The following is a 13,835-nucleotide window of genomic DNA, read 5'->3' as shown; positions in this document are numbered from 1 at the left end:
TCACTGGTATTATTTGCCCTATTTCTACACCATCAAATTCCCTCTAAAGCCCTTGTTTCGTTAACCCTTGTTCCCTAAACCTCCTGCAGTCTCATTAGATCACACTCACTGATGTGACATTAAAAAATTACCCGTCATTGCAGAGCAAAGGTTTTACTTCAGAGTCATTGGTCTCAGGGGTGGAAAGAGAGCAGTGGTGCGTTGGGAGAAATCCTGCTCACATCTTTAACAGCCTGGAATTTTCCCCAAATCATTTTAATAGAATGAAAATACCACAGATTGCTCAGCCCTAAGACAGAAAACTATGGCTCATGTCCCCTAGCACCTTGAACATTACCACCAAACCCAACTCCCTTAATCTAAACAGCGCTTCAGATTACCCCATCAGAGTGCAACATACAGTACATCAGCCTCACATAACAGTTTTCCAGTAATATCCACACTATCTGCAAGGCAGCACTTGTCACTGAGTTTGTGTGCCTGCAAAAGAGTAAAAAGGCTTTGCATGCCTGTCCTACTCTGAAAATTACATGAATGAAACAGGCATGTAGAGATGGTCACAACAGAAGATCAGGGTCCATCCAGTCTGCCTTCTACCTCCCTGGTAGTTGTATGATACAATATTAGCAAATCAACCTCTATCTAACAGTTCACACCAGACCTGACACAAGAAGAATCCCAGTGATAAAGCCACAGGTCTCACCTCACCCGTTCCTCCCAACTCATCAGCTCATGCCACAAATGCAACTGACATTTGGCATTTCCACCCTGTACCTCTCATAATTTTATATACTTCTATCTGGTCGCCCCTCAGCCTCTGACACTCCAGTGAAAACAATCCCAGTTTGTCCGACCTCTCCTTATAGCTAATACTCTCCAAACCAGGCAGCATCCTGGCGAACCTCTTCCGCATCCACTCTAAAGCCTCCACATCCTTCCTGTAGTGGTGACCAGAATTCCACACAATACTCCAAATGTGGCCTAACTAAAGTTTTATATAGCTGCAACATGACCATCTTGATTTTTAAACTCAATGCCCCAAACTAGGAAGGCAAGCATGCTGTATGCATTCTTTATCACTCTATCCACTTGTGTTGCCACTTTCAATGAGCTTACCCCCCAAGACCCCTCTGACTGCATATTTGCCACCCCAACTAACCATCTTCCACTGGTATCCCAGGTCTTGTTACCATAGTGTTCATACTTTCTGTAACATTCACAAGTTCCTAAAATGTATGGCTTTTGACTGAGTCATGGCTACTGTCTAATGTACCACATAACACCAGCAGCAAACCCGTACAAGTTACAGCATGATTTACTGCTTCCAAAAAAAAAGTTATGCTTTACATAAAAGGAATGCAATTCCCCACAACTTTTCCAAAGAACTTCATTGTCTGCAAAGTGTTCTGAGATGCCATAAGGTTATAAAAATCAGAGTTCCCTTCTCCAACAGAAGAGGTCTTCACACTTAAAGGCCAATTTAACACAACTCACAATGACATTACTGGTCTATTCTGCACAATATGTATACCTTAAATATTTAAAACAACATACTTACTGTGCTCCTGCTAGGCACCTCCAGTCACCTTATTTTTATACAAGCAAGTACTGTTCTACCTGCAGGGATGGTGTTTGAACAGCGGCAGTGAAGGAAAACTGCGAGCAAATATTGATGCAGGCCATAGCAGGCAGGAAATAAACACGTACATGTCTCTAACTGGATTGAAGGCACTTTCACCTCCACTTGGGGCTGGGCAACTGTGGCCTCACCACACCACAGGTCTAAGTGGCTTTTGACCTTTCTTCCTGGTCGTCTAATCCTAAGTTGGTTCACGAGAACAAATACCACACTGCTGAAGCAATTGTGAAGATGACTTGCTTTTGGCAAGACTGCTCTGTGCAGGCTGGCAAGTTTACTATTTGCAATCTGCAGCCATTTGCACAAGGACAGGCACTGGGGATCACCAGCAGGGGGAAGGCTTTTGCAATGTGACTGAGCTGAGCAGCCATACACTTTGGTTCTGTAATGAGTGATACCCAAACCAAATAAAAAAACCTTAATTTGCCGTCCAGTTTCAATTTCTTTTTGGGGGAGAGTTCCAGGTTTCTTTGTGTGAATAAGTGCTCTTCAAGGTCAATGTCAGGAAGCAATGTCCTATTTTAAGGTTACACCCCTTCTTTCAGATTTCCCAATTATAGTCTATAACCACCTTAAACACATTAGTTTAACCACAATCTTCGATACACAGAAGATAACTGGTGGTCTCTGTGTGGAGTTTGCATGTTCTCCCTGTGACCACAAGAATTCCTCCAAGTGCTCCGGTTTCCTCCCACACCCCAAAGCCGCACGGGTTGGCAGGTTAATTTGCTGCTATAAATTGCCCCTATTCTGTCGGTGTGGCAAAATCTGGGTGGGGGAGTGGAGTTAGTGGGAAAGTGGGGAGAATGAAATGGGATTAGCAAGAGTAAAATGGGATTAGTAAAGGATTGGTGTAAATCAGTGCTTGATGTTCAGCATGGACTCGTAGGATTGAATGGCCTGATTTCATGCTGTATGACTATATTATGATTCTCATTTGCACAACTGATCCTCATCAATTAGCCCAGTACCACTCCAATGAATCTGTACGATCACTTTATCAAACATCAATCTATAGCAAATAAATATTCTTGCAACAAACAATCTGCTGGAGAAACTCAGAGGGTCAAGCAGCATCTGTGACTGGAGGGGGAAGGAATTAACAAAGTTTCGGAAGAAAACCCTGCATCAGGTCCTGTTCCTCTCCCCCCACAGATGATGTTCCACCCACTGAGTTCCTCCACCAGATTGTTTGTTGCTCCAGATTCCAGTATCTGCAGTCTCTTGTGCCTCCATATATTTTTGCAAGCTTATTGATTTTGATACAGGCTTTACTTCCCCATGACTCAGTGTCAGTCCCAGCAATGCAATGGGTTAGTTGAGTCTCCAATCCCAATTGTCACAGATGCACCGGCAAGGAGGAGCCTGATTTATTGCACATGAACTCAGATGAGGCAGATGGATCCAGGAAACCAGATCTCAGAGTCTCAAGGCTCTCAAGACCAACCAAGGCAATGCCGGATAGGTAGGGTAAGTTTGTACAACATATAAAGCCCAAGTCTGATGAAGCATCATCAACCCAAAACGTTTCCCTCTCCACAGACACCGCCTCACCTGCAGAATATTTCCAGCACTTTGTTTTTCATTATATGAAATTCCTGCTCCTAGGAGCCAAAAGGGAGTAATAGGTGACTTTTTGATGCAACAACTCTGCTCAATTACCTCCCCTTCCTTGTGCACTTTCAAGGTGAAGAGTTATTTCTTCTGAGGAAGAGGCAGTCTCCCTCTTTGGCAGCTCCCACACTTCCAGCTCAGGTACCGTGGGGTTAAACCCCATCCCTGGCTGCAAGAATACGAACTATTTGCCCCAAATCCTGAAGCTCAACCTTTGCTGCATCAGATGACTCTTTACCTAGAGCCATCTCTGTAAACCCCTGGACTGAGCTGGGGCAGCTTTATACTGTGCACCTCAACCCAACTATCTTCATTACAAGGAATGCCTGCTCCCACTTCCATAATATCATGCCTCTCCACCCACGCTGTTTGCTACTGAAACCATCAGCGATCCTATTACTTCCAGACTGAATTAAGGCTCTGCTGGATGGACTCTCCTCTCCTCCCACCTCGCCCTCTGTCAACTCCGCCATCCACGTCCCATCTCACATCAAGTCTCATTCACCCACCATTCTCGTACTCCCCGTCCAGCAACATCTCACCCTCCACATTCTCACAGTGTTCAGATTATTCCCTGGCCCCTTACCTCCCTATCCCTTAACTTTCTCCAGGACTATACCACCCCGAGGTTTGTTTCGCTAACACATTCCCCACTTCGTGCCTGGAGCCATTCAAACCATGAGTTCTGGCATCGTTTCCCTAAAAAAAAATCCTTCCCATCTCTCTTTCCTCTTTTAAGAATTTCCTTAAAACCTACACCTTTCTCAAGCCTTTAATCACCCATCTAATAACTCCTTAGGTGACTCCGTATCAGACTCAACAATAAGGTTCTGTGCTGCACCTTGATGCAAGTTATGACACTGAAGGTGTTACACAAAGGCAAGTTGTTGCTGCTGTGGTTATTCATACCCAATGTTGAGCTGGCATCAAGTCATGTGTTTAGTGGATTGCAGACAAGCTCACATACTATTTTTCTAAAATAAGAACAACATGACCCCAGCTCACAGCTGTTCAATGAGGAATGATGGAACCAGTCCAGACTGCAAAAGGCAATCTATCTCCAATTCGCATCACATCCCTGGGTCTGGCTGATGGAGCAAGCCTAGGACAACTCCAGCCATATAAGGCGAGGGCACAAGGAAACCTTCCAACATTATCTCAGGAGAAAACGCCTTAGAATCCTCAATAGTCTCTAGATACACCTTTCCTCTATCACCCATTCCTAAAGATGGCCTCCAGGTGATATAACTCCTTCCCTATCTCCAAAGATGCCCTTCAGGATGTACACAGCTCCCCTCACTACCAGCCATATAAGATTTCTTTATTAGTCACATGTACATCACAACACACAGTGAAATGCATCTTTTGCATAGAGTGTTCTGGGGGCAGCCTGCAAGTGTCGCCACGCTTCCGGCGCCAATATACCATGCCCACAACTTCCTAACCCGTACATCCTTAGAATGTGGGAGGAAACTGGAGCACCCGGAGGAGACCCATGCAGACACGGGGAGAACATAGAAACTCCTTACAGACAGTAGCGGGAATTGAACCCAAGTCGCTGGTGCTGTAATAGCGTTACGCTAACCGCTACACTACCGTGCCTGCCTCTCCTACATATCCCAGGAGAGTTTCCAGGGTGTAAACTTCCTTTACCCTCTGCTCTACCTCCATCCCCAAAGATATTCTCCAGGATGTTAATACCTACACTCAACTACCATCCATCCCCAAGGATGGTCACCAAGGTATATTCCTCCTCTTCCACAAGGCACACACTCTCTCTAGTGTGTTCCCAAACATGTATTCCAGAGTACACTCTCCCTTTAGCAACCATTGCCAAAGGTGGTCTCCAGGGTACACCCACTCTCCCCCATGCCACTGATGGCTACCCACCCTCTGCCAACCATCGTCAAGATCATCTGCAAAAGTCCTGAGAGGTTTTCTTTCAATCACACAATATGCTGCAAAGTGAATGAGGGATATTTTATGCAATTACTGTAGTCAATAGAAGAAAGGTGTTGCAAGGATGATCAACTTTAGTTATAAAAGTGCATCAGACTGTACCAGAAGCTATAGAAAAGTATTGGCCAAGAGGTATTAAAGCACCTACATTAGCAAGATCTGTAAGTAAAGAACACATTACAATAAAGCAATGCTTTTAAACATTGAACTGTACCTCTGAGGTACAGTACAAGTGAATGGTTTTGTTTGTTACAATATGATTGCACTGGAGAACACTCACGGTTGTCCTTATCTGACCTCTGTGGATGAGCATTGACAGGATTAGGAACACCATGTGTTGCCCAGCGAATATGTGCAATAGCAAAATGTGTTTTGTGTTCAACATCAAAGTCAATATCTTCTTGTTCTGGAAGAAAATTATAACATATTTAACATACAGTAGTGTGACAGCAATGGAATTTGCAAACCCAATTACTCCTGTTTTATGTATGAAAATATTTATACATACAATTATAAAGTGCTTCAGCCTATGGCCTTAAAGTACCTTTCAGAAATAGTCAACATCATCAAAGATGCAATTATAAAAAAGACGCGTTTCTTCAGGATCTCCCACAGACTGACTTATTGAGGTTCTTTGAGGATGTATCCAGTAGAGTAGATGAGGGAGACTAGTGGATGTGGTGTATTTGGATTTTCAGAAGGTCCCACGCAGAAAGTTTGGCGGATGTGTAAAGTCCATGGAATTTACAGTAATACATTTGCAAGGATTGAGAGTTAGTTAACAGACAGAAAGCAGGAGGAATAAATTAGTTCTTCTTGGATTAGCAGGCTGTGACTAGTGGGTAACAACAGAGATCGGTATCAACAATTTGGCTAAGGGGACCTAAATGTAACATTTCCAAATTGGCTTCCAACATGAAACTAAGTGAGAACACAATGAGAATAAGACCACACCTGGAGTACATGTATTATTTTTGTAACTCAAAAGTCAGGAAATACAGCCGTGAACTGAGCTCCCACACGACAGAAGATGTCTACAGCATCGACAAATCCATCCTGTATGTGTGTACAGGACGTACATAAGTCGAGTGTTTGTAACCTGGGGGGGACCTGTCTTAACCTGGAGCACTGGGACTTGAACCTACATCTACCTACAGTTACCCACCTCTGCACTAAAACAGAATACAACTTTGAAAAATAGAAGAGTTTTATTATTCTCATCCATTTCTTTTCTGATTTTGTTTTATTACAGATGTGTGAAACCTCAAGCACTACATCCCAATGCTGATAGGTTATCGATGTCAAAGCTGACAGCTCCATGCACCAATGCCCATAACTGTACTCTACACCTCCCTCTAACTTCTACTAGTTATTAGAACCAATTCGGTGAGGAACCAGTGAAATTAAAACTCTCAAAAACCACACACTTTTCAAAAATCAGCTGATGGTGCTAAACTGTAGAAGACCAGAAGGAAACCAAAACTTTTGCTTGCAGTTTTTTGGCTTTACTTGAAAAGTTCCCATGCTTCATTTGTGGGGCTAGGGTTACTTTAATTGAAAGCAGGTTTCCAATTGCACAAAAAAATTTCCCAAGAACTGCTTTGTTCTCAGTTTTCTTTTTAAATATAACATGTCAAAAGAGCTTCAGTTACAGGAAGGAATGTGATAAAAGCAACAAAACTAACTCCCAGATGGAGAAAAGGGGAAAGTTCTGATGGAGAATAAATGCTAGCACAAACTAGCTGCCTGAATGGTCAGATTTTATGTTGCAAACTCCATGTAATTCTACATTATTTAATCTTATTAAAGTAAGTTTATACGGCATAATTTCAAAATATGTAATGCTACTTTTAAAAAGATATGAAAAACTTTTCCACATTGCATCAAGTATCTAACACCTTGTACTTACTGTTTACTTCCTCTTCCAAAACCTTTATTTTACCATTTATTTTAATGATACAGATTTGTTTCCCTTCGTCTTCACAATCCTTGTTATCTCCTCCATCAATTCCAATACCTTAGAAGAAAGTCAGAGAAATTTATAGCCAACAACATCTCCATTTAACATGATGAGCCAACAAATTAATGTAATCTAACGAACGGCAGAGTACTCCGTATAAGCCACCTCCAGTTATCCCTTCTTGGGATGCTTAATGTGGAACAGAATGATTGACAAGAGGGAACAGAAGTTGGGAAAAGGGACAAAGTCCAAAAGAGTATGAGAAAGATGCAAAAAGCAATGCAAGAAGGGGGAGTTGAGAGGGAAGAAGCTATACGGAGTAGGACTAAGGTCATTGAAGTAAATGTCTCGGTAGGGAGGGCATGAGGGGTCTCCCTCCCAGCCTCCCCATCTCTATTCTTTCTTCACCTCATACCCATGCACATCTATGTTCCAGTAACCAGGAATGGACCTCTTTACCCCAGGCTCTGAAAGCCATTACAAAACCTCTTGCACCAAATGAACGCAGGCCAGAGATCAAACCCAAGGCCCCCAGAGACCAGGTGCTTTAGGTCTAGATAAGGCGGTGCACGTACCAGACCAATGAGGGAACTGGACAAATCTTTCTCAGGAACAAAAGGTGTGCTCAGAAATTCAACTGTACAGCCCCAGTGAACATTGCAATAAAATGCATTCATCTTACTTCTGGGGATCTAACAGCCTAAAATATTTAGCATTGCTTGAAAAGAAAAAGCAGATTTACAGTTACATCTATGCATTATTTCCTGACCTCAGGGTGACAATAGAGTGTTTTACAGAGAACTGAGTATTCTTCATGTGTAGATACTACTGGGACACTTGGCAGCCAACATACACTAAGCGAGGTCCAACAAAGGCTATGACGGTGGTTGAGTGAGAAATGGTGGCCAGCCCATAGAAAAAACAACCTCGTTCTTTGAATCACACTGTCCAGTGATCACTTGCAGGTAGTGTGTTTGGGATCTCAGTCCTCTGAGCAAATGATGCCACTGAGGGTATAGCAAGCTCTCGGCACTATACTGATGTGTCAGCTTGGACTGGATACTCATAGTTCTGGAAAGCAGAGAACACACATCAAGGCTGACATTGTGTAATTTAAGACATTCCCTTTCAGGGTTTGGAAGAGAATTAAAAGATTTTTAAAGAAAATCTTCTTTCATACTGAACTTGATCAAATTTCACCAGTGAGGAGAAGCAAGCAGGCAAGGTTCGGAGCAGGTGCCATTCTGAACTCTGTTCTGCTCATGTTTGAACGAGGTGAGGGAGAGAAGTGACTGTAGATGAAAACCAGGTCCTTTCCCTGCAGCTCAAGGTCAAAGTCAGAGAAGGGGGGGGGGGTGGGGTGGGGGAACACTTCAGTAATCCCATCTGCTCCACTGGAGCCCCGTTACAAGCCAGTAGCCAGGGTCAGACTTAGCACTCTGTGTGGGCTCCAGGCCAGAAGAGAGAGAAGGCAAGTTTCAAGGAAAAAAAAGTCCTATTAATACAAAACCAGCCCTTATTTTTGATATTTCCCAAAACTTGCTTCAACTCTCTTTAGGTGAGAGTCTCAGTCCTGATTTATTTTACATGGTTTCCAAATGAAACTCCACCTATCAAACTTCCCATCCACCACACTCACTGATACGTCCAAGTTATTCAGTATTTCTCTGATCATCATTCTCATCGCATCCCGAGTCCATAATTAGTGCCACGCATTGTCACCTTCACACTCTCGACACTTGTATCCAACAGCTATGGGTCACTCCATCTCACTCTGGTCCACCTTCAATGCCCCAACAAAAGACACACAGAACAGTAGAGCACTGGACAGGCCATTTGGCCCATGATGTTGTGCCAACCTTAATGCCAATTTATACTAAATGTCCTCTTCCTGTGTATCATCCATGTCCCTCCATTCCCCTCATATTCATGCGCCTATCTGAAAGCCTCTTCAAGTCCACCAAACTGCCTGCTTCCACTACTGCCCCGGTAACTTATTCCAGGCACCTACCGCTCTCTGCATAAAAAACTTGACCCTCACGTCGCCTTTAATCTTCCCCCCTCTGACCCTAAAAGCACATCCTCTGGTGTTTCTACCCTGGGAAAAGATTCTGACTGTCTACCCTATCAATGCCTCTCATAATTTTAAAAATGTCCATCAGGTCTCCCTTCAGCCCCAGCGCTCTAGGGAGAGCAACCCAAGTTCCCAAGTTTGTTTAATCTTTCCTTATAGCTCATACCGTCTAATCCAGACAGCATCCTGGTTAACATCTTCCGCACCCTCTCCACAGTCTCCACATCCTTCCTATAACAGGGTGACCAGAAGTGCACGCAATACTCTAAGTGTAGTCTGACTGAAGTTTTATATAGCTGCAGCATGATTTCTTTACTCTTATACGCAACACACTTTAGCTTCATCCCCTTACATGTGCACCTTAATGAATTCCTAGCCCAGTGTACGGTGTTCTTCTTCAGTCACTTTTCCCTCTGGGCCTATCTGCTTGGCTAGAAGTCCTCACCAAGGACTGGACCCTTTCTCCACTTCAGCATTCCTGATCTACCTGGACCTGGCTACTTACTCGCTCCAGACCTGATCCTCCTATGCACTGTCACTCACCTCACCCTCTACCCTCCCCTTACCATGCAAAAGGGGCAATTTCTTCAAGAACACCCTGAACCACTCTTCCTTCTCCACCAATAAGGCACTGCCTCTCTGGTGCCACTAAACAAGCAACTGCTAGCGATGCAACACTTGCCCTTTTACCCGTTACCTTCCCTCCACCCAGGGACGCAACAGTCCTTCCAGGAGAAGAAGCAATTCTCTTGCACTCCTTCCAATCTGGTGTACCGCAGTGAGCGCTCACAATGTGGTCATCTCTACACCAAAGAACATAAACACAGGGTGGGTGACCTCAGTGCAGGACATTTCCAATGCAGACTGCAAGGACGACTCTGAGTTTCCAGCTGCCTGTCACCTTAAGTCCCCATCCAACTCCATCTCTGACTTCTGAGATACCACACCATTCTAATGAAGCATAATGCAAGCTCAAGGAATTGGACTCAAATTAACTATGAACACAAGAACATAAGAAATAGGAGGAGGAGGAGGCTGCCTGGCCCATCGAGCCTGCTCCACCATTCAATAAGTTCATGGCTGATTAGGCTGTGGACTCAGATCCACCTACCTGCATTTTCCCCATAACCCTAGTTCCTCTACTATGCAAAACTCCTGTTTTAAGAAGACCACTATCATCCCAAAGAAAAGCAAGGTAACATGCCTCAATGACTACCGACCAGTGGCTCTGACATCCACCATCATGAAGTGCTTTGAGAGGATGGTCATGGCACACATCAACTCCAGCCTACCAGACAACCTGGACCCACTGCAATTCACCTATCGGCGAAACAGGTCTACAGTGGATGCCATCTCCCTGGCCCTACACTCAGCTCTGGAGCATCTGGACAGTAAAGACACCTATGCTGGACTATTGTTTATTGACTACAGCTCTGCCTTCAATACAATAATTCCAAGCAAGCTTGTCACCAAACTCCGAGACCTAGGACTCAACACCTCCCTCTGTAACTGGATCCTTGACTTTCTAACAAACAGACTGCAATCAGTGAGGATAGGCAGCAATACCTCCGACACGATTATTCTCAACATTGGTGCCCCACAAGGCTGCATCCTCAGCCCTCTACTCTACTCCTATACACTCATGACTGTGTGGCCAGATTCTGCTCTAACTCCATCTACAAGTTTGCAGATGATACCACCATTGTAGGCCGTATCTCAAACAGCGATGAGCCGGAGTACAGGAAGGAGATAGAGAGCTTAGTGGAATGGTGTCATGACAACAACCTTTCCCTCAATGTCAACAAAACTAAAGAGCTGGTCATTGACTTCAGGAAAGGGGGCGGTGTAATGCACCTGTCTACAGCAATGGTGCTGAGGTCAAGAGCGTTGAGAGCTTCAAGTTTCCGGGTGTGAACATCATCAACAGCCTGTCCTGGTCAAATCATGTAGATGCCACAGCCAAGAAAGCTCACCAGTGCCTCTACTTCCTCAGGAGGCTAAAGAAATTTGGTTTGTCCCCTTTGACTCTCACCAACTTTTACCAATGCACCATAGAAAGCATCCTGTCTGGATGTATCACGGCTTGGTACGGCATCTGCTCTGCCCAGGACCGCAAGAAGCTGCAGAGAGTTGTGGACACAGCCCAGGGCATCACGGACACCAGCATCCCCTCCTTGGACTCTGTCTTTACCTCTCGTTGTCTTGGTGTAGCAGCCAGCATAATCAAAGACCCCACCCACCCAGGACATTCTCTCTTCTCTCCTCTTCCATCGGGTAGAAGATACAGGAGCCTGAGGGCATGTACCACCAGACTTAAGGACAGCTTCTACCACACTGTGATAAGACTATTGAACGGTTCCCTTATACAATGAGATGGACTATGACCTCACGATCTACCTTGTTGTGACCTTGCACCTTATTGCACTGCACTTTCTCTGTAGCTGTGACACTTTGTACTGTCACTGTTTTTTACCTGTACTACATCAATGCACTTTGTACGAACTCAATGTAACTGCACTGTGTAATGAATTGACCTGTACGATTGGTTTTTAAGACAAGCTTTTCACTGTACCTTGGTACAAGTGACAATTATAAACCAATACCAATACCACCAAAACTCTATCTAACTGTGTCTTAAATGTACGTAATGAGGTACCCTCTACTGCTTCCCTGGACAGAGAGTTCCACAGATTCACTACTCTCTGGGAAAAGCAGTTTCTCCTCATCTGCATCCTAAATCTATTCCCCTGAACCTTGAGGCTATGTCTTCTAATTCTAGTCTCACCTGCCAGTGGAAACAACCTTCCTGCCTTTATCTTATCTATCCCTTTCATAATTTTAAAAGCTTCTATAAGATCCCCTCTCATTCTTCTGAATTCCAGTGAGTATAGTCCCAGGCGACTCAATCTCTCCTCATAGGCTAACCCCCTCATCTCTGGAATCAACCTGGTGAACCTCCTCTGCATGGCCTCCAAAGCCAGTATATCTTTCCTCGACTAAGGAGGCCAGAACTGCAAGCAGTACTCCAGGTGCAGCCTCACCAGTATCCTGTACAGTTGCAGCATAACCTCCCTGCTCTTAAATTCAATCCCTCCAGCAATGAAGGGCAACATTCCATTTGCCTTCTTGATAACCTGTTGTACCTGCAAACCAACCTTTCGCGATTCATGCACAAGTACTCCCAAGTCCCTCTGCACAACAGCACGCTGCAGTCTTTCACCACTTAAATAATAATCTGATCTTCTATTTTTCCTTCCGAAGTGGATGACCTCGCATTTACCAATATTGTACTCCATCTGCCAGACCCTTGGCCACTCACTTAGCCTATCCATATCTCTCTAAAGACTCTCCACATCCTCTGCACAATTTGCTTTTCCACTCTATTTAGTGTCATCAGCAAACTTAGATATGCTACGCTCTGTCCCCTCTTTCAAATCGTTAATGTATATCATGAACAGTTGTGCACCAACCCCTACCGCACCCCGCTCAGCACTGATTGCCAACCAGAGAAACACACATTTAACCCAACTCTCTGCCTTCTATTCATTAACCAATCCTCTATCCATGCTAATACCTTACCCCTAACTCCTTGCATCCTTATCTTACAATTACGTCTTTTATGCGGCACCTTATCAAATGCCTTCTGGCGCCGCATATCAAATTTTCAGATAACCAGCCACTCTAATCTTAGACTGCAGTTCCAGTAATTCTCCTTTCCTCTCTCCCTTTCTGGTAATTTCAGGTTTCATTCAACTCCTTCGAGTTCCACCCAGCACCTCGTGTTATTCGTGTGCCTGCACCACCCTCTTTCAGCTGGTACCACCACCTCTCATTCACTCCTCATCTCCCCTATCACTGACCTCCCCCTGATGTTCTTGCCACTGGCCCTTGGCTAATTGCCAAAATGCTCACCTATTAGAAAACAGTAGTGGTACATTAGTCTAGATACTGTGGATGTAGTCATTTGAATTGTACAAAGCACTTTACCACATCAGGAAAATTGACTGGTATTGCTTTGGAAGTGCAATTGCTGGGTTTAGTCAGCTTGTTCAGTTATGGTGCAGCCAACACATTAAAAAAATCAATTGCATGGCTAAGTGTATATTAAATCTATAGTAACAACTTGGGTAACAATGTTGTTAACATGGTTATTAAATTTTTAGATGACACCAAAATTTGTGGTGTAGTGGGCAGTGAAAAAGTTTAGCTAAGGTTACGTGGATCTAGATGAACTGGGGAAAAGGGTCAGGAATGGCAGACAGAATTTAACATGGACAAGTGTGAGGTGTTGTATTTTGCTAAATTAAACCAGGGTAGGACTTATATAGTAAATGCTAGGGCCCTGGAGAGTGTTGTAGAACAGAGAGACCAAGGGGTACAGGTACATACATAGTTCCCTGAAAGTGGCAACACAGGTAGACAGAGTGGCCAAGAAGGCATTTGGCATGCTTGCTTTCGTTGGCTAAGGCACTAAGTATAGGAGCTGGGATGTCATGTTTCAACTGTACAAGACGTAGGTGAGACCACATTTGGAGTATTGTGTGCAGTTCTGGTCACCCAGCTATAGGAAGGATGTCATTAAGCTGGAA

General features: G+C 44.2%; 1 protein-coding gene across 1 annotated transcript in view; it reads right to left on the bottom strand.

Moving 5' to 3' along the window:
- The window catches only part of LOC127584714 (glutamine--fructose-6-phosphate aminotransferase [isomerizing] 1-like), an 83,783-nt gene that overhangs the window by 52,951 nt on the left and 16,997 nt on the right, over positions 1–13,835 (bottom strand). The window contains exons 3-4 of the mRNA XM_052041607.1: positions 7,122–7,229; positions 5,493–5,618 (exon numbers count right to left, since the gene is read on the bottom strand). Coding sequence (XP_051897567.1) covers positions 5,493–5,618; positions 7,122–7,229 — 234 coding nt within the window. The remainder of the gene's footprint in view (positions 1–5,492; positions 5,619–7,121; positions 7,230–13,835) is intronic.

This window comes from Pristis pectinata, chromosome 30, assembly GCF_009764475.1.
Source record: "Pristis pectinata isolate sPriPec2 chromosome 30, sPriPec2.1.pri, whole genome shotgun sequence".
Classification (NCBI taxonomy): Eukaryota; Metazoa; Chordata; class Chondrichthyes; order Rhinopristiformes; family Pristidae; genus Pristis; species Pristis pectinata.
This window is presented reverse-complemented; position numbering and strand designations above follow the sequence as displayed.